Below are 22,416 nucleotides of genomic sequence, written 5' to 3'. Positions count from 1 at the left end.
TCACGCGGCACTAATATGCACCACTGGAGACGTTTACGAAATAAATATTTTATTGTATCTTTAATTATGGCATCAAAACGCCTCCTGAATGACCAGTGCATCCATCTTGTATTGAGCAGACGACAGGCGTCCCTTGACTAATGGGAACTGGTAGGTAGTACAATGATAATGGCAGTGTATTGTAAAGCTATGTCAGAAATCCATTCCCGTGTAGTTTTTCACAACTAACAAAGATCACGGGTCGAATGACAGCCTGGTTTCAGTAATCATGGTTTGATTCCTCTGTTAATTCTGTGACAGCCACCAATTTTTTCAAGTGCATGCCATACAGCGTTTTGTTAAAGAAACACCTTAACAAGTTGGCTTCAAACGACTAAAATATCATTTTGCTGTAAGTTCTACTTATAACTTATTCCAATAACACTTTAAACTGGTGAAAATCAAAATTATTAAGTTAAATGCATCTAACTTACAAGGTGGTTAATCACATAAGACACGCCAACAAAGAACGCCATTCGCCACACTGTTCAAGTATTCCACTACTTATCTTTATTAAAACGAAGTTAACGAATCAAAGGAGTACGCCTATTTACATCTTATATACAATATTTAGCTATATACAACAGTGTCTCAACAAAAAACTCTATGATATTATTAGAACGAAAATGTAGAAAAGAGATTAGTTACGTACACGACTAAATTACATGAAATAAATATGATATTTGTACTACTTTTAGATGCTACAGAACTGTTGACTTAATTTTTGTCTCCTCGAAAATAGTTTAAAATGTTATAGTAAAGGAGGTCAAAATGAAAGCAATGAAATTTCAAATGAGCTGATAAACAAGAAGATAAATCTCATGTGGTAAACAACATCATCTAATCTCATAAGGTTTAAACGCATTTAGTTAAATCAACCACAGAAATATTTAGTGAACTTTGTATAACCTGCGTTTAAATGCGTTTTTTTCCACTTCTGGTCAGTAAAATTCCGTTAGAGCAATGATAATATTGCACCAGATAACCAGTTGTTAATATAGTCAAATACAACCTTTTTCAAATGTGTAAGTGTAGCAGGTTACTTCATGTTACAAATGTGGTGAACATTTTAATATTACCACCCAAAAAACTCTCGAAATTTTTCTCATAATTTAAATATCGTCTAACCTGTTCTTGTAATAATCTATTTCCACTAAATTTCCTGCATAATCGGAAATATTTCGCTATGAAAAACTATCGTTTTGCTTTCGTTGTTTGAACCTGTCTGCAAAGTGCGTATAATCAACCATAATATTGGTCCGCACGTCATTTAACTTATCTATATACTAATCTCATTCCGATCATAATTTTTTACTGTCTAGAGTATCTTTGTATGGTGTTTTCCATCCAAGACAGATAAGCATAAGCCGGCATGAACCATCCCTCATTGCCATTCAACTGACCATTCTGAATCCCCCCTATGGTCCATCCGCGTGGCCCCATGTCAAAGAACAAGGGGGAACCTTTGGTGCGGTAAGGGACCTCCTGGTCCGGCTTAATTCTGTAGATTTTCGACGTACCACAGATAAATCCAGACGCTCTGCATTGAGGTTTAGGGGTGAGGTAGATGGGAGCCATTCGAAGCTTAACCCGTGTTGACGTAGTCCCTCGCGATTGCTGAGCGCTGACAACGCCCTTCATACTCAACCTCTGAACGACATCTATGTGGTGTTCCGTCAAGACGCAAGGGTACTCCTGAGCCCGCGCTCCAGACTGATACGTTGGCTTCAGCTTGGCAAGGGCAACGTCGAAACGACCGTTGTTTGACTGTGGGTGGACAAATATCGACTCAATCGTCCTTGGGGCGTCCCGCGTTCTTCCTTCCCTGTACTCCCCGAGCCTGACCGCAGCAGTCCTGTTCACGAGTGGCGATCCGTCCTCACGCTTAAGAGACAGGCAGCTGCCCATGGTTAGCACCCAGTCTCTGTCCACGTGGAGGCCAGCGCACGCGGGTAAGCCCTCCGTGTTAAGGACGGTGGCGTGCATGGGGAATACTGCTTTCCTCTTCCAACTAAGTAACGAAAAAATAGGATGAAAGAAAGTTATTCTCGGTGAAAAACCCTAGGGGGTTTATGGGTAGGGTGTCTGATAAGGAATATTCTATCATTTGGTTTATTAGGTGAAAGGAAAAACGATTGATAAAAAATAATTCGTTCCGTAATATGCTTCCTATTTCTGCGTTCCGTGTAAGACTGTACCGCCAACTTCCTGTTCTCGAAATTAGTGTTTAGATTTAAATTAGGTTCTTATTCCTTGATCAAACAAGGTACAGTCATGTTACACGTTGCGACAAGCCTATACGTACGCTATCTGGGTTGCGGCAATGTTTTCAATATCTGCAGGCGGTAAAGCACAACTTAGACCACCAACATGACGTCGGCCCATTTGCATTGCGGCGGCCGCACGTGACTGAGGAACGCAGACGAAACGATCCGGCTGGATTTCTAGCACCTAAAATTCACAAGTAGAAAAGGTCAAACGGACATCCCTTATCTCCCTTATCTCCAGTAAGAAGCAAAATATTGCTTCATCGTGTTCAAAAACACGTCTAGAATTGCCCCCAATAGGTATCATGTCAATAAGTGGCTAAGCACGTTGTTAGTTTATGCGTGTTAGGTCAGGTGTGAGCCACATTTCATAGACCCTAGGGCTAACTGAACAACAGCTGTGCGAGCCACTAAAGTTTCAGGAATCCCTCTCCAAGTTATTTAACAGCGGTCGTGAGGCTTCTACAATATCCAAGTATCTTTAGCATGCTAACTCTCTTTAAATCATAGCAACGCAATCTAAATATAAAATAAATTAATATGGTAGCTTATTCAATTTGATTACATAATAGCATGCATCGCATTTCAAAGAAAAAATTACTTACAGATCTTCCCGTATACCAAGACGGTGTCTTGCACATGACGTCATGACTGTTAACAACTCGGAGCCTGTTCTCCCTGTTTGCCAGCCATGCCAGTCTACAGTCACATGCCCAAGGATTGCCATACAAATGGATATATCCGTAAGGTCTCATCATCATGGGGACTTTTTCGCTTAATGTCGCCAAGTTGTTGTCCGCAAACGACAAATATTTTATACTTTTCTGATGGGTGTCTGACATCCTGACACGAGATATTTTGTTTTTGGCGAAGTTGAGGTATCTCAGTCGTAAAATTGGTGAAAATGTTTTCATATCCACAGTGTTTATCCTGTTGCTGCGCAGGTCAATTCTACGCAGGTTCGGGGTGTCCAAGAAGGCATCATCTGCCAGACCTTTGATTCTGTTTGAACCAAGGTTGATTTCCTCCAAATTCTCTAACCCCAATAAAGTATTGAAAGGCAAAGTACGCAGTTTATTGTCAGCAAGGTTCAAGTGTTTCAAGACACCCATTTTCTGGAACATTCCAGTGTCGATCTTTGAAAGTTTGTTGGTATTCAGCATGAGGGACCTTACTCCTCCCATCCAATTAAAGGAAGTGGAGGCCATATTTTCGATTTTATTATGGGCTAAATTGAGAAACTTTAGGTAAGGCAGTCCATATAAGGCCCTGGGACGAATAGCTGTCATTTCATTGTATTGTAAATAAAGCCAAGTGAGTTTTGAAAGGGTATTCACGACAGCCACAGTAAAGGCCTCGTCCTCAATGTCTCTGATGTCATTGTGGTCAAGTTTAAGAATTCTCAGGTTTGTAAATCCGGTAAAAGTGCGGGTTCTTATGTCCTTTAGTTTGTTATAAGAAAGATCCAATTTGTTCAGCTTCATAACGCGCCGGATATCCTGGCTTTGCAAGGTTTCAATCCGGTTTCTTGACAGAGACAGCACATGTAGTGAGGAGAAGTTGCTTTGGAAAAGTCTGCCAATACTTTGGATCCTATTACGATTCAAGTTTAAGGATTCCAACTTTGACATGTGATGGAAAGTCGAGTCGTCAATCTTGGATATGCTATTGTTTGATAAATCCAATGTTTCCATTTTTGCAAGATTTTTGAAGGTGTCATATGTAAGAGTGTCCAACTTGTTGTTAGCCAGAGAGAGAACTCGGAGGTTGTATAATGGTTCAAAGGCCTGGGGCGGCACGACAACAACCCCATTCCCCTTTAGGGACAACTTTTCCAACCGAGCAAGTTGCCTGAACCATATCCAGCCTAAAATGGCAATGTTATTGTTATCTAGGTAGAGTTCTTTGAGGTTTACCAGCTCGCTAAAGATGGCGGCTGGCAGGTCGTTGATATAATTATTTGACATATCAAGAAATTCTAATTGGGTCAATGTTCTAAGGGCATATTCGTCCAGATAGTAAAGCCGATTACTTTTAAGGTTTAGTCGCTTCAATTTGGTCGTTTTCTGCAGAATGGACTTATGAAGTTCCTCAATATGGTTCCCTGACAAGTCAAGATCCTCTAGGGCCGTCAGCCCATCAAAGGCCTCACGAGATATCGTCTTCAGGCGGTTATTCTTTAGTGACAGTTTCTTCAAATCGTGCAACATCTCAAACTGTCGCTCGTGAACAATCTTGATCCGATTTCCCTCAATGGCCAATTGTTTTAGCTCCCTGGACAGCAAGAAGGGTCGTTTGGGGACAGTGGTCAGTTGACTAAAGGGGGTGCTGCTGTAGGATGACTGGTAACGGTCACGGTACAGGGGGGAGTCTGAAAGGGTGCCGTCATAGTACATATCCGAACTCCGGGATGATTGGTCCTTCTGTGGGGGTTCACCATCCGTGTCATCACCATATAAAGACAGCTTTTTGATATCTGAAGTAATACCAACGTAGAAATAAATCATAGGTATGTATATCGGGTTTTACTTGCGTTTTAGTTCAATTTTCAACGCAACAAAATTGACACAGCGAATATATATAAGCAACAATAACATCATTCAGTGGACCACTCTCAAGTAAAACAGAGATGGTTAGATTCAAATCCAGGCAATTTGGCAACCAGCCTAGGTGAGATACGAACTGAGTTTTGCTTAGGTAAAATTCAAATCTGCTTTATACTCTAATCTAATACATCTTGATTTGATTCTAACTGTGACATACATATTGCCAAGTTGGCGTTCTGCTTTGGACTAGAGAAAGTGGCAAGAAAAATCAAAACAGATTCGTTCATCATTTTAGAAAAATGGTGTTCTAACTACCAAAGAAAACACATTTCAGACAAGCCTGCGGATCAGCTCTTCCCAAGTGCTTTTAAAGTAGAGAATGCTAGTTTGTTTCTTGTAACGCCACTTATGTTTGAAAATAGTGCCACTGCAGAAACATACGATGCTGTTCGCACAATGGGAAAGCCATTTCTCTCATACAGTTGCCGACACTCGAACGACACGCTACTGTAAACTGTGCATCTGTCGCCCAGACTAAGGAGAAAAAAATGCGGTTTTCATTTCTATCAAGTACAGTATCATATCAAAACCATTGTGTTTACTCAGGCATCTGAATACTTTGACCTGACAATCTTTATTTGAAATGCTTGAGACGGCGTCGAAAGCCTTTAAACAGATTAATTGCTACAACTTCTTGTGGACACTTGAAAAAATAATTAACCCTTCTAGTTGGGGGTTCTGTCTATGCACTGGAGTAAGCAATATTGCAGACCTGCCACGGTTCTCATGAACACTTGAAATAGCAAAGGAAGTCTTCGCGGGAATTGCCTTATGCGATTAGTTCCACACACTTCAGTAAAGAGTGTGGTGTTTATAAATGGTTCCCGAATAGAAAGCAGCACGTTTTCACTAAAATAATTTAAGAAAAAAAAAAGAAAAGAAAGTGACACAGATACATTTTGGCAGACACACAAGATTTTAAACCACTAGGCTGTTGCAATAAGAATCAAAATGCACTCTTTTCACAATATGTACCTGTCAGACTTTGAAACGCACTCTACTGCACGTGAATAAACAGTTGGGGCTGCAAATGTTACACTATGTTTTAGAAACAGCAATTCGTCAAAGTTCGTTTATAGAATCAAAGTTTGGATTGCCATTCTTCTACAGCTGTAGTGCAGAAAGAGCAAATATCTTTGAACAATATTTGACAATGCAATACGTCTGGCACGACACTCCTCTCCCTTTTTTTTATACAAAAAATCCTAAAAGTTCACTTCTTCGAGGTTGTCCTTAGCTTGCACTAAATAATGATAATAATGTGTATTTTGTGTTATAAATTTTTTGATATGGTGCATTTTTAGAGGTATTTATTTGATTCCTGGTAAAAAAAGGTTTAAGAACTGTATGAAACGAGTGACACAATTTTCAGAGTATTCGTCGAACACGTCCAATCCGGATAGAGACCATTTCATGAATCTTAATACACGCACGCTGTCCACTTCAACACCTGCTAGTTCTTTTCCGACAGGTGACCACTTGAAACTCCGTTTTTAATTTGGCGACAAGTCTCTCCGCTGACTAGAGTACTACATCTATGACAGGTGGGCCGGTGGTCCGATTAACGAACCGTTTGACATTTGGCAATTACTTGATGAGAAGTAACCCATTACTCAGTGTTTGTTTCTTTTGTAAGAAACAACGCAGAGATTATGTCCGAAATTGTTATGGAAAATTTGACCCCCACATTCGGCCATAATGACTGCCAGAAGTGGCAAGATAGTTGTTCCATGCCCTTCGGAGTGGGAAACTGGTGGGGTTCAACACGATGCAGAACACACGTGAAAAAGATCTTTTCGTGATTTCATATTACAAAACCACAACTTGCTAACAAGTGCTCAGTAATGCATCACTGTGGCATTTTTTTGTCGCCCTTGACAGTGTTTTTATTTCTTATTTCCTTTTTTCTACTAAAATTTATGGTGCTAATGATTCAAAATCTTAACCCCACCCTATCTGTCAGACCCTCACGTTGAAAAAACACCCATGAATTGGAAATGAAGCAGTTAAAACTTGTGACTGTGTTGGTGGTCGTTGAGACACAGTACGTGAGAATCTTGATGGGAAAACGGAGTCTTCCTACAACGTACGTGGGACATCATCGTCTCACGCTTCCGTCCAGTCTGTATGAACAGATTTTACTTAATTTCACGAACCTCTGTATGATAGAGCCTGAAGTGACAGTAGTTACCCTAGTAGTAATCATTCTGTTCTACAGTGTGTGAGAATTTTGAGGGAAATTTTGAGTCTCTCTACAACGTACGTGGAATATCATCTTCTCACGCTCTAGTCTTGGTGGTATACACTGATTTACCTTCATTCCATGAACCTTTGTAAGTCAGAGTGTTAAAGAACAGAAGTAACCCCAGTAATCATTATGTTCTACAGTTTTTGTGTAATAGTAAATAAACTTTCGTAAATATTTTTAGAATAATAATTCTAATGCCAACATCACAAAGGTGTCGATTTTAAAGCACAGTATCGATTTCGTTTTATTTTTGTTTTACTGGCAATTTCCTTGGACATAAGTATGGTTTTGCTTTCAACTAGTTTCTGGCAATTGATCTGTGAAAACAGAGTGGCTTCATTTAAAAGTGCCTTGGGCTGGTTTCACGAAAACATCGTTAGCTAACTTTGGTCGTAAGTGTCGTTCGCTTATTTCCCTACGTATTTGATTCATGAAACTGACATATAACGAAAGAATAAGATTGGGTTCCCATGCCTAGATCGATCCATCTGGATCGGTCTAACTCCCTGGGGAGTCTCACTAAATTGCTATCAACTTGCCGGCTTAAATGTCTGTCACGCCTACTGAATCAGCTAGGGGTAAAGATAATTACCCCCTAACAGCTTTACTAGGCGTGACAGACGTTTAAGCCAGTTAGTTTGATAGCAATTAAGTGAGACTCCCCAGGGAGATAGATCGATCCAAATATCTGTGGGAATGGTCCCTAAGTTCGTAACGAGGAGTCGTTAAATAATGCACTACTGGTAACAAATCTACATGACATTTTCAATTTACGATCTCTTATACATATACATTTAAGAGAAGTCTGATTACAAATTACATGCTACAGACACAGTTCTTACAAAACGTTTTCGTCCTTTTGTTGTTGATTCTTTTTTTTTCTTTTTGTGGTATGAATGATCTAATACACGTATAAAGCGAACTAAACCACTTGTACTAGTATGGATTTCCACTCAAATATCTGATAGCTACATTGTAACATTTAATCCCTTCATCTTCAGGCAGACGATATTAAAATATCACATCTGACCACCCAATTCTGCACAGAATAAAGAAACTGTTCTAAAACTCAATTCGAGCATAAAAATGGACCAAATAGTCAAGAAAATGATTCTTTGGTTCTTGCATTAAGCTTTTAAAATTCAAGTTGCCTGACACTAATTAGAGGGGAAATGAGAGTTTGGATGGTGTCTCTACCAGTCTAAGTGCACGGGATGCACCGCACCATGTAATTCCGTCTACAATACATCTGAGTGTAAAAAGATTCAACAAACAAATAACAGTGCACCCCCATTTTTAGCGAGAGAGTTCGATTTTTGAGTTAATCCGTACAAGTATGTCATGCCCTCAAGCTAAACACTTAGTGTCAATTAAAGAAAGATGACACTATCTCTTCCCCCAAAAGATTTCATCTCTACAAAAAAGACGTTGAAATTTGATGCATGCTACAGCGATGCCCACTTCAAAGATAAGAGAATGCCGCCTGTGGAGAGGGCACAACAACAGGATAGGCAGTGACCGCTTCGGCTGTTGTGTCCATTTTCTTTACTTTTTTTTCAGTTTTCTTTTTGTTGGTATTTCCACTTCGTTTTTTTTTTTTTTTTTTTTTTTTTTTTTTTTTTTTTTTTTTGTGTTGAGCACGTGTACGCTCTTCACTACTTCCACGACTTAATCAAACGAATAAGAAAGGAATATGCAAAAAGAACAAAAAGATACTCTTTCCAGATTTTTTCGTTTGTAGAATTGTAATTTTATGATGAGCATATTTTCGTAATTTCCTAATCGACCTTCACATTGATGTTATTGGAATGTCCAAAAATGGCAAATTTCAAAATTCGATTCAATTCATGTGATTTTTACACCTATATAATTTTTACATCTTTCCCGAATAATTTTGTCACGAATCATTTTGATATTTCGCAAACGTCACTTTTATCTACAACGTAACTATCAACATGTTCGTTGCCAAGACTTCTTTATTGACCAACAAAGCTCGCCTCGCAAATAGATATTTGAGTTAAATTGACTTATATGGATCATAATGAATATAAATGAAAATTTCAGCAACTGCTAAAAATGTTAACCTAGGTTTATTTTTTTATAAACTTATACTTCTCCCATAAACAAAAAAGAAAGGGGTAAATGAACCTATATAAGTAGAATACGGGCAATTCCATTATATCGTGAAGGAAACATGATGACTTAAGTCTTCAAAGTGAGTGAGCAGTGTTGCAATCGTGAAAGGAAAAAGTGCTGTCAGGTCGAATAAAAGAGATTTAGACGTTTCAAGACATTTATTCAAAATATTATAACTTTTACAATACAAAATCTTTATAGATCTAGTGAACTGTGTGTCTGTTAAGCCAAGTTCGGGGTCGGGTTTCAGAGAAATAACTTCTAAAAGCAGTGAAGCATTGCAATTAAATAGAAGTAGGGCGTCAATTTCGATAGGGGTAAAATGTAGCAAATTCGTTGAACTGTGCAAGTGACATTGCTGCAATCAGTGTTAACTTAGGCATAAAGAGTAAATGTTCCTTGTTTGGTGGGAAAAGAATAACATGACATGTGTCGTCTGCCAATCGGTGTTTCATTACCTGAACTAACATCTGACGGCCCGTGATAGTTTACTATGTCAATTTTCATTGCTTTGTTAAGTAAATGTCAAAGTGGCAACCAAAATCATTAAAAATAGTTCTCTTCCATCTTAAAGCATAACTTTCTTGCTTGGGCAAATATATGAATTATAATCCCCGTCACAAGAAGGCCACCTTCCCATGTGCCCAAATATGTGAACAATACATCAATTGAACCGCGAGTACAGAAAGAATTCGGTCCGAAAAAATAACCATTTTACAAAAACATAGCGCAGTCGGTGCCAGAACCGTCCACGTGGGCTCCACCCCTTCTACCTGAATATGATTATGTGTCCATTGTTTCGCCCGATTCCCCTGAACTGTTCAGGTTTCACCATCGTGCTCCTGGCGGAAGCACGTAATTGGGACCCACTGGTGTTTCGATATAAGTGTACTGAGACCAGACCGTTAGATCTCCAGTTTCACGCGATGTTTTTAAAAGAGGATATCTTTGAGATAGCTCAACATCCATAGCAGGAGTGAAATTGACCAAATCTATAAAACAAACCACTCTCTTTAACCTGCCAGGCTAATTGATACAACGTGAGATCGTGACCTTCTGCTGAAAGTGTTTGAAGAGGTGTTAACTGCTACCGAAACGCTAACGAACGCTTTTCAGTAATGCAGATAATGCACTAGAAGCACTCGGCGAATTTCTTTCCCTGTTGTTGATATGTTTTTTCAAGCTGGATTTTATTAAGAAATATATCCGAGTCTGGATTCAGGTAAGCGTCGAAAGAACACTAAGAACTACCTGGGCAACAAAACCAACGTTACTTTTACCTCCAAACGTAGGTTGGTTGGGATGCCATGATTACCTAATGGGACACGAAAAATCCTCGGCCTACCGCGTCGTAATTGAGCGACTGTGTTTTTCTAAGATTATCCTACAGCTGATTGTGTTCCTACAAAGCATTATCACATTTGAGACTTATAAAAGTAACTTTCTTCTTTACATTTTCTTCAATTCTTTAAGACCTAAGCGCAGGGCGCCTATCTTTGATTAAGGCGTCCGTTTTGGTGGAAATATACCCTCTGATAGGTCCCGGGCCATATATTGGTTTTTCACTAGATTTTCACATCTTTGTCTCTGGCTATCTCACATTCTTTAATACTGTGGGATTTTGTGGTTGGAGTTAACTTCAATGCTACCTTAAATTCTCACCTGTTTACCTTTTTAGAGCATTTATCTGATGTCCTAGCGCTTTATTATCGCTGTAAACACTGCAAAAATCATAAATCACTGGCCGTCCGTCATTTCACTTACACTTTTTTTTTCTCATTTCTGTAATGTATATATACGTTGTGGACGTATTTTAAGTGGGCATATAAATACCACGTGCACAGCTCTATTAATGAAACGGACAGGTGGGGAAAGATAATTGATGTAATGGCAGTCCTCTCATACTGGACGATCAATGTTTAGTAACGAACATCCAACACACGCAGTATATCGAGAAAACAGACGAGACTCGTTCATCAGTACGAGAGGCTAAGTGTTTAACGAACGATTCACTTATTTCGCCAGCTGACATTCTGGATATAAACTAGGTTGGATCCTAGATATAAAGAAATATGTGTGTCCCTGGGAATCCATATGTTTTTTTTTATTCCTTAACTGTAACAGTGTACCTGTATAATTAATTAAAATGTCTCACAGTCACCCTTATTTGGGGTCCATTTTTGTTACACTTAATACTTTTATTGTACATGCACGTCTTAACTTTGTAATACTAAAATATATAAATAGTTTAATTTTCTGAAAAACTGCAATAAAAACGACTTATAACGTGTTTCAACGTTTACGCGACCCTTTCCCACTTTTTGTGTTGTAATCTGACACCGTGCGGTAATATAGTGTACCTGATAGCACGCTGCATTGTCATGAACCATATTATATAGCTGCTACTAGCATAATGAAGTAGATAATCATGTGTAATTTACAGACTATAATGAGACGGGTACTATACATAAAGAAATGTCAGTTTCTATACAAGTTTGCACGAAGATCATCACCTGGTTTCCCGTTGCCTTTCTAAAATTTCCAGTGATGATTGCACGCCCTCCATTAAATTGTGATTTACGCAAAACTGTACTGCAAATATTTTGCCAAAACATCTTCAGAATATTTTCAGAAAAGATCGATTTCAAAATAACCAACTTCCATTTAAATACCATAATGGTGACTTATTTACACGTGAAGGTTAGTAACGATTTCATGAAATTACCATCAGAATATTTTCAAAATAGATCGATCCCTATACGACTGCTTTAGTGTGAACGTAGTAATGAATATTCCCATACTATATAATAGCTTTCAGGCTAGTACGAGGTCAGTCACCATACACCTGCCGCCAGGCTGTATCCAATCAATTACGCTAATCGTGCGATTAATAAGCGCAACGATACATATATCACACAACGCTCATAATGTATGATAGATCTAGAGAAAATTAATGTTTTGTCCTCAGACTGTTCAGCTTTAGTTCACTTCCAGCATTTGCGCCGTGTTTACCCCCCCCCCCCCCCTCCCCCAGCTCCCGCCCACAAAACTAAACCCAGAAAAAGTCACTCAGATACAGAATGGACTAAAATACCAGTTGGATGATAACGACAAACCCCAATTCCTAAAAGTCAGACACTCCAAACCCAGAGCATCCGCTAAATGGAGGCACGGGTTACGACAACTGCAGACAGTTGGGTGGCGTTAATTGAACATACAACGACAATAGAAATATCAATTTACAAATATGTCCAGCTTTAGGCCAATTTATCATTATTAACAAAACCCGATTATATCTTTAAATAAATTCAAGAGTTTTGTCGCATAAATTGAAAACCAGTCCTCCGTGTCACATACATCAGCGCGAAATGCGGCCAACTCAATACCATTAATAAGTCAAAAGACCTGAACTACAGATAATAATCACTCTCAAATTGCTACAAAATTCTTGCGGAATCGGTCGGCCACCCAACTCTTTTGTTCTGCGCTTTCATTTCCTGCCGAAGGGGGCGAGCTCGGGAGATTTCTTGCGACACCACCCCCAATCTGACAACAATCAGGCTGTTTCAGTGCTGACACTGGACGATGAACATGCCGATAGCTTTCACAAAGGATCCCTACATTCGTCCAGTACCGGTCAGTTTACCACTGCCCCCATATTAAATATGCCTTATGGTTTTAATTTAGCACAAAGGGTTATTTTCAATTAGAAGCATGCAACAGATATTGAATTTGGCGCTCTCAATTGACTCATTAAGAGAACGTGATACTGTCCAGATAGTGTGGATTACAGAGTGACCACGTCTGTGTCAGGTAATTGTCCAGTAATGGGCAACAAAGGGCCAAAGGTGATCCCAAACTTTCCCAGAGGAACCGACAAAATGTAGCATTACCACGAGTATATTTCGTTCTTACAGCAAACCCACAGTTTCCTCTAAAAGGTAACGACAAAATCTTTATGAGAGATACTTGAAGGAGTACGACCAGTGTTGTCCACAGCTCGTGTTAGTCAACGTTATATCATTATCTGCATTACAGTTCAAATTGGTTGGTAATTTTTCAACGAGGGAAGAATATGTTAAGTATCGTCGAATCACTTTAAGACGGATATTTCCCTTTCCCAAACCTTGCCAAACAACTCTTAATTGCTACACTGCTTTTAACCAAGGAGTTATAACTCCTTGTTTTAACTAATAAAGGCCTGTCTAATCTGACCTACACATAAATTGATTTCAAGGTCAGTCTAAATCACTAACAAAAGTACACAGGCCAGTATTACAGGTGTAAAGAGAGAATTGCATTTAATATGGAGAACAATATGCTACCCGAGGGTTCAACTTGCACAAGAGGTTATTTAAAAGCATATCGTCGAAAATTCTCAAATGCACACTTACAGTATCTTGAGTTGCGTAAAGCGGCGGATTTTATTAACATGTGTGATAGGTGTTAAGGGTTCTATCACTCATCGTTACAGAAGCAAATTGCCTCGATTTATGGCAGATCACACAACTAAAGATTGACAGCCTGATATATGACACACACACATCTTTCTACTACTTTGTACCTGAACTAGAATAAACCTATACCGCATCTATGGCTTAGTGAAGCCACAGCGCTTAAACCCGAGAAACCGCGCATTCAGCTCCAAATAAAACACGACACTTCACAATGCAATAAAATGAAACGTGACACAATGTGCAATACAATGGCAAAACAACGGCAAGGTATGGCACACGAGACCTTTCATGATCCACGATAGGCAACCCAGTGGAAATAGGGCGCATTTCAGGAGTCCGTGCTATTCTGTGAGGGGCCAAGGGGCGTTGTAGCACGTCCAAAAAAACTGAAAGCCTCCACACCTTCCGTCTCGTTTTCCCCTTCATTTCACGCGGCGTAATGGACTTAACCTTTCTCAACCCTCGTCAAAGGCAGGGGCACGACTGGTAATAGTGCCCATCAATGACTTTTTCACGCACCTTTTCATGCAAAGTTTAAACGCCTGTCTTACTATTGACGGAAAATAAAAGTAGAGAAACGCGAGAATCTTACATCTTCAGGGCAGGTAAATCAGCCGCATGTTTGCCGCTGTGAAATTCAGGTTTTGAGCCACTTAGTGTCCTGTCGGTGACTTAAGAATACTCGAAGCCCGAAGCAAGATTTCCATCTTTATCACAAATATTGAAAGAAACTCAGGTTTAAACAGATTCGCTAGTTTATTGGTAAGCCGCTCTAAAGCGGTCAGAAGTTCATTTGAAGACAAAAATTATAAGCGAATCCCTCTTAGGCTCTTACCGATTTCCTCCGACCGGAATTTGCCCCCTTTCGACTTATTTCTGGCCATTTTGTTGAATAGATTGGAAAACAATATAAGTTTATATGTTTACAAAAAAATAAATATTGTACTAAAATATTGTACTTATTTCCATTCAACATGTTTGAAAGTCTGCGCTTTTATTGCGAATTTCGCCTGTAAAACACATAAAGGGCACGGTGGGAGAATAAGTTAGTGCCGCCCCAACTGACGCCCCTCCTTGCCCTGTTATTTACGCACAGAGTTAAACAGCCCAACTAAGTTTGCTAAATGAACAATGGTTTGCGTTATTGTTAGTAACAAATATCCATACAACACCGGTTAATTACACCGTGTTGGTGCTGTATAAGTATATACCTCAATAAACAAACATATTTAACTTTAACTTAAGATTTACTTGGATATTTACACGCACTTATGCCATCTGTAAGATCTCTTGACTTGGTTCAGGGAAGGCTATGAGAACATTATTTAAAGCAGGGCTGTTGTTGACACAGCACTGCCTCCATCAATGAGACACCCAACACTTGAGTTATTGACACAAAACAAAACCTATTACTGGAAATTTGGGGACAGCCACCAAAAGAAATCTTTCTCGGGTCAGGCTAAGGAAACGCCTTATTGTTGTTGGACGGAAATACTACCGGAAAAAATCAACAAGATCAGATAATGTGTTCTATTTTTTACTCTCTTAAATAATGCGACATTTTCTAAACGTTCGCGTTTGCAAGCCTGTACCGTGACATTAAACCAACAAAATGTTATTCTAAAAAAGAAATACGGCCACCGTGCTGCACCAGGCGACATGCATTGAAAAAATAATGATTTTCTGTACTGGAGCATCAAAGGCAACATGGCTTAACGAGTCTCCTCCCAACAATCTAAAACGCGTAAATTGCAAGTTAAATTGGTACTCATTTTTTGATAATTTCAAAAAACTCTCGCAGCTGCTCTGGGCGCAGATTTATAGCCGGCAATATGATAACTCTGGGTTGTTTATGAAGTTTGATAGGCGTTGTTAAGGCAGATGCCCACTTTGCGGTTTAAATTGTACATTATCATTTGTAGGAACGATGGATGTGATGGAAATCTCAGGCAATTTCGCATAGCAAGGCCACTTGCTTATAAATTAGAGACCAAACGTGCTGTATCTAAAAGCATGACCAACCACAAACAAATAAGTCACAACATAAAAGAGCTTTCAGCTCATGTCATATTGTTGCGCCTTTAACAATAACACTACACACAATAACTGCAACAACAACAACGTCTTGCATATATAGATTTATATATGTATACTTCTTCATATGTGAATAGGATCGTTTTCACCTACCTCCTGGTATGTAACTGGGCACGCTGCTGAGTCCCAGACAGGTCATTTCTCGGCCATTATTTTCCGGGGAATTTTCCTGGAATTTCATGCCGCCGTATCCGTAAATCAACCTCTGGTACCTGTGCATCGTGAGCATCACGTTCAGGTTCTTGGATCTAGGCGGGTCCGAGCCCATGGGCGCACAGATACACTGGTACGGGCAGGGGGTTTGGGCCGGGCGCCGGTTGTAGTGGTATGAAGATAGGCCATACCGGTGTACCTGGCCCTCGGAACACAAGATGAGAGAAAGCAGGACCAAAGCAGCTTTATTCCAGGCCATCGTCACACTGGCGCGACTGGAAAAGAAAATTTTCGTTTGAGTAAAAGCAGAGTGATGACCCGATACAGAGCCGAAGAGAGCGCTTCGAATCAAACGTCCGCCTGGCATATAAACAATTCTAAGCTAGGCCTATTACTATATACTCACTCCTGTTGGAGTAGAAAATTTCTTTGAAATAGCAAGACCAGTGCTTAAAGATCCCAGGCTAGGGGGCACTGAGTTTTGGTGATGAAGTCTGCTGCTAAGTTCCCTTGGCTAGTAAACTGAGTGCAAGGAACACAGGATCTGATAGAGAATCACAGCTTGAGTTGGAAGTTTGATAAAATACCAACAATAAAAAGATACTGCATTTCTGTTCCAACTAAATAATAGAGTATCACCTTACGCCACTTCTGTTTACAGACCAGGGAGCGTAGAAAAAAAGAACAATGTTGGAGAGTTTCCCCTCGACGCGTTGTGCACGACCGCCGTCTGGTAGACCAAACATTGCATAAACATCACAGTTTCAGTTTCATGTAGAAGAGACCCCTGGCGACCCACGGGCACACAGGCACGCACCCGAGCGTGAACACTCAAATATAATAAAGGAGTAGTTATCTTTTTTTTTCTATAGATGCAACTCTACCGTAGATTGAATGCAATTTTTTCACCACAAATTACGTTCTGTGATATGACACGCATTTGCGCTTCTTCTCAGACGAAGCTTTTCACTGAGCGATTCATTTACTTACAACTAGCCTTTGAACGATATTGACCAAAACAGCCATCGGTAAAAATATCTATATTCCCACCATTCAGTGTCTCTTCAACGACGACCAGAGTCGCCCTCTTGTTCAGTTTGATTTCTTAATCTAGCCAGCAAAGCCTGGTCGTTGTACATGTCACTCAAACTTTGTGGTCACTCACAATGGTCACTCACCTCTGCTACTGAGCATTTATCAAGCCTTAGAGAAGAGGGGGGACGGAGGTGTTGAAAATATAGATAAAAAATACCATTACTCAAGCAGCCCTCGAGTGCGGAGTTTACTAACGATGGTAACGGCACTGGACGTTGATTGATGACTGAAGTATACTTGATGGCTACGGCCTGTCGGGGAACTCATTACAAACAACAAATTTCGGTGGTAATTGAGGGGCGAGATAAAACTTGGCGTTGGCAAAGTTGATTAAAATTGGTTAATTGTACCGTATTTTGCCGGTCACTTCAAACCGAGGAACTGGACATGGGAAAGCACGCTAACTACTGTTATACGAGTTATTTCAAGGACGGTTGTGTTAAAAAAGTGTGGTTATGTAAGTGAGCGTGTGGGACATGAGGGCAGAATAAGAGAGAAAGAGAGGGAGAGAGAGAGAGAGAGAGAGAGTTATCATGTTTAAAACACAATCTACATGTTACTCTATTATAACACTTATAGCTCTGCCTTTCGGCCTCCCATTATCCAACACTCATCAACTTCACCCATATTTCACCTTGATCACCTTTTCTTACTTTGTACACCGAGGCAGCAGAGAAAAGATGCCAAAAACAAACCGAGTTATGCAGGTCCCGATCCCTCGAGGTCGGATCATTCTTTCGCCTCCGGAGGGTTAGGTCCTTTCTATGTTTACCCAGGTACAAAAATCAAAACGAAAACAAGGTTGTTTTCACTATCCCGAATCGATAGTTTTCCTCAACAATGATACCCTTCAGAGTCCCATTGGAATTTAATTTCAATATTTAAACTCGACATACCTGACTAAATCGAGCATTTACAAGGCACACAGATCTGAAAGAAAGGTGGTTAAATGATCCGTTTACTTACTGAACTGCTGTGGGGGTTGACACGATATTTGAAAAAAAATCTTTTTTATCCTTACCCGTTGTTCTCAAGTCCTGCAAATGAGGTCTCCTGCCTAGTTGTATGTGTATCCCACTCCTATCGCTACTTTTGCGATGTATCAGGGCTGAAGCCGACCTTTATCGCGTAGCGAACTATATCCACCTCTTTTCTGTTATTTCCACAAGACTTTGCAACCTCTTCAAATGACCAATGACCACCACGCGATGTTTATCTGTTTATCGGTTTTGTGACAATTCCGTCAATATTTCATAAAACTTCTGCGCACCCACGCTTTGGAATAAACTAATATTTCACTGCGTCTCCTCTCCTATCCCTCTGTCTATCTCTCTCGCGCTCTCTCTCCCTCACATGCTAAGCGCTCTCTCTCGTTGTTAACGCATCGAGAATTGCACGCTGACTGAAAGTATTCAATAGCTGTGAGCTTTGTATCTCCGTCCCAGCTGTTGATACAGGGCTTGAATCGGGCCAGGTCCTCAACGATTAGTCCGTCACAGTCACTGTGTAAGGACGTCAATTTCCTTTTGACAGATACTGAGCGTAGCAACTCAGTTACCGCACTGAGTTAATAATAAAGGGGTGAATCGTTTTGTCTGCGAGTTGAGAATCCCCTTAGAGCAAGTGTTGTTAGGACATGGACCGCATGCTCTTTTCTTTTTAGACCATGTACCTGAGAGATGTGAATCAGTTTCCGCTTATTCGAGGTTTCTCCGCTTTACCATTCCGCGGTTTGTTGCGTGGAACAACATTTTGTGCAAAGCGGCATGCCCGATAACAAGAAAGCTTTGTACGCCGGGACGGTGTAGCTTCTTCGTAACCGACCAGGCGAGCAACAATTACAGAAAGGGTGCTGACAAAACACGGAAAACTATACTCGTTCAATCGGATCGAGCTTAGATATCATTAACAAATGGGTTTCAAATATCAAGGTTTGAAAAAAATCCACTAGAAAGTGCGTGGTTCGCGTTTTTATCTGGCTGAAAGCGAGACATTTGATACTCAGTGTTCGCATCTTTTTCGAGTCGACCACCGTGAAATGGGAGCGTGAATCGGAAACAAGAGTAGGGCTCGCGTAACAGTAAAATTAAAACACGCTTCTATCGTGTAGTTTCCAGTGATCTGAACGATCTTGCTCAACTCCAGCTGGGAGAGCACAAGGTTGTGTTAGATTCAGCGTCAAGGACCCTCAGGCCCGGATCTTGTGAGGAAGAGCCCTGAACGATTTACTCTAGCAAGAAAATGTCAAATAAATAGTCTAGGACCGTAACAGCGTATTGCACGAAATTGGTAACTGTGTGCCTTAGGCATTTCAAGGTCCTAGATCCCGAAATGAAAAAATAGGATAACGCTGTGATTGGCGTTTTAGGGAAACAGCAAGTTTAGTCTGGCAAATGTTTGCGCCCCGGTCACTACGGATTTTTGGTGCCGTATTTAGTTTAGTGTGATAGATGTTCGGCAATGACAGATCGAATAGATTGGTGCCTGGTGGTACCTTTTTGGGGGCGGCGTAGTGTTTTTCATAATCTGCTAGAAAATGTGCTACAAGTCTGATATAGTATCAAATGATATCGTTAAATCTACATTTTTCCTAGTATGCACACTTACTTACATTTGACAGAGGGATATAAAACAGACAAGGTGCAAAATTCGACAAAAAAGGATAAGGCAACGAGTTTAGATGAAAGATGAGAGTTAAAGCAAGTCTACCTCAAAATTACACTTGATTGAGTACCACTATTTTTTGGGCAGTTTAGAATTTTCAGTTGCGACAAACCTTAAATAAACCAGAAGATTTGAAAACTTGGAATTTTTATCACAATCAGTGGCACATGACTCACAGCGTTTTTACAAGATCGTTAAAATGCACTTCATATTAAAACATGTAGCAGAACAAGTCAAAGAAAGAAAGAAAAGAGAAATTTACTTTCTGCGTTTTAGAAATAATAAAATACGATAATGAAAAGAAAAGGTACGTGATTATATAAATTTGGTCTTAATCTCTTTTATACGAGATCTGATCCAAATTTTACGGGCTTTACGGGCGAGAGGTGGGGAAGCACTACTCACAAGAACGCACACGCAGAGGCGCGTGAAGAGAACACGATGTACCGGTAGTGCCTCCCGCGACCCCGTTGTATAATCGGTGGGTTAGGTTGCGCCCTTACGTCACAAACAGAACGCACTCAGCTGTCGTATGATACTGATCGGTGAGTCGAATGGCCTTTCAACCCGAACGCGAAGACCAGACAATATCGGGATATTGTGTTTATTCTGAAATGGGTATTATGATCGTTAAATGAAGTATTTTTCTTTTCCACGTATCGTTCAAAACTGACATAATTCCGTGTCACAGCCATCTCATAAAACGTCTCAATATTATGATAACTGACCGTGATTGCATCCGATACTTGTTTGTTAGAGTGTTTTCTTGGATCGTGTTCTTAATTAGTTGAGCATGCGCATGCCGCGGGCAACTCCTCAAATGTTCCCATGAAAACATTCCATCGCCAGCGAAACTCAGACGTTTTTCGGTTATGATCAAGTTGTAACAATTGCCTGTTATAAGTTTTACTGCCCTCGAAGCTGGTCGCTTTGGTGAAAGATTACCTTATATGTATTCTTAACTGCTGAAATGTCTGAGGGCAGGTAAATCGCCACACTCCCACAGAATAAAAAACTCCCAGCCAATTACAAAATATTTGCGCTGAATTCAATTAAAAGAATTAAGACCAATCGGCAAAACCATGTGAAACTAATTTATCACAGGGGTAGCCCAGTTCAAAAATAACACAGCAAAAATTACAAGTACTTCCGTTATGAGCTGTTTAAGACCTTTTCTAATGCCACTAACAAAATAGTAGAATTTATCTTTCTCTAGACTGCAGACAGTGCTCATGACCTTTGCCAGATGAACGCAAATGGCACTTATCAGACATCATCAACATCAGTTTTTTTCCCTGTGTATTCAGTTTACTTCGTGTGGTCATCATTATATTACACTTACATTCCTCAAAATCAAAACCAGAACTGTGAAGAGGGGCATGATAACGCATATATATTGTTTTTATTCAGTAGTGTAACCGAAGTAAAAAAAGGCCATCACGTGGTGGAACATATGAAATATATACTTTTCTTTCTGGTCAAACGATTTCTATTCATGCAGTAGTCTTATGTATGCCTTATTCTTTTTCATTTGATTTAAAATACACAACAAAATGTTTAGAAAACGATGGATTAAGTACTTTACCTGATATCCAATATCAGTCCCTTGTTTCTCTTTTATTGCGAAACTCAGTTTTCGGACGTTCGGTCAGTTCAAACCTCGGGTCTAAAACTCGATCGGAATTTACAAATGAATCGTCCAACGTCAGTTCAGTGTAAAACACAAAAATTCCTTACTCGGATAATCCCTACAGTTGCCCTCACTTAAGTAGTTTACAAAGCCTGCAAAGCCACATCGATGTGATTGCCAGTTAGCTCAGGTTAGTTAACTTGTACCGCCCCGATCCCACCTTAAACAGAGTGTCCACACGTGGACCGTTCTTATGACCACTCCACGGCGCCCGAGGTGGGGGTAGCGCTTTTGTGCCGAGCTGTTGACGTTCTGACTGTTGCAACAAGATTGTCGTAAGCAAGTGTAAGCTCAAATAAGCTGCTTTGTCAGGAGAGGTGACTTTTCTTGACAGGTTTCTCGCTGGGTTGTTAATGACACTTCAGGAGTTAGTATTTTCTCGTTCCGATTGTTTTCATTGCGGAACTTGTGACGCAACGTCGGTGTAATCGTCAGTGGCAACTACGTTAGCTTCGCGGGCTATCAGGGCAGTAGCAAATACCTATTACCCCCTTACCAACTGCCACAGAGCTGTGGAATGCTTGCGAATACGACAGATACTACATGCAATCATAGAAGTAGAGATGCAATATATCTCCAATGCCTTTGGCGTGATACTATGGCCTTGAAAATTCTATCAAAAAATTCCTTCTTTAAAATCTATTTTAACCCGGGACATTCTTCTTTAAAATATCTTATTAAGAAATGTATGGGACTTGTATACAACACCGGTCAACTGGTAACAATATCTGTAATTATAGGATATAAAGTGTGTCTCCGCCCAGCGTGCTGATAAATTACTTTTGGACACTGTAAACAGCGCTGCATGCGTACCTGTTTTTACACGAAGTGCCCGTCCTCTCGCTGGAACGCAAGTAGAAGATTTTCCACTCAACTATTCTTCTTTTTTGAAAGGGTTGAAATGCAAAGCTACTTAATGCACCTGCCTAGCACGCCATAGCAAACACCCTCCAATTTAACCCACTAC

At 40.1% G+C, this 22,416-nt stretch overlaps 1 protein-coding gene across 4 annotated transcripts in view; it reads right to left on the bottom strand.

Moving 5' to 3' along the window:
- Nucleotides 1–28: 28 nt before the first annotated feature.
- Nucleotides 29–22,416, bottom strand: part of LOC106168621 (uncharacterized) — a 25,133-nt gene continuing 2,745 nt past the window's right edge. The window contains exons 1-5 of one of the 4 annotated variants that reach the window (XM_013547766.3): nt 21,345–21,940; nt 15,941–16,275; nt 2,912–4,782; nt 2,345–2,490; nt 29–2,050 (exon numbers count right to left, since the gene is read on the bottom strand). In XM_013547766.3, coding sequence (XP_013403220.2) covers nt 1,351–2,050; nt 2,345–2,490; nt 2,912–4,782; nt 15,941–16,259 — 3,036 coding nt within the window. In that variant the 5' untranslated portion in view covers nt 16,260–16,275; nt 21,345–21,940 and the 3' untranslated portion in view covers nt 29–1,350. Of the gene's footprint in view, nt 2,051–2,344; nt 2,491–2,911; nt 4,783–15,940; nt 16,276–16,990; nt 17,164–18,116; nt 19,251–21,344; nt 21,941–22,416 lie in introns of those variants that run through there. The other 3 variants (XM_013547764.3, XM_013547767.3, XM_087002261.1) reach the window with 3 other exon arrangements.

This window comes from Lingula anatina, chromosome 1, assembly GCF_051362555.1.
Source record: "Lingula anatina isolate TDL-2025a chromosome 1, LinAna3.0, whole genome shotgun sequence".
NCBI lineage: Eukaryota > Metazoa > Brachiopoda > Lingulata > Lingulida > Lingulidae > Lingula > Lingula anatina.
Note: the sequence above shows the minus strand (reverse complement) of the source record. Positions and strands in the feature narration are given on the sequence as shown.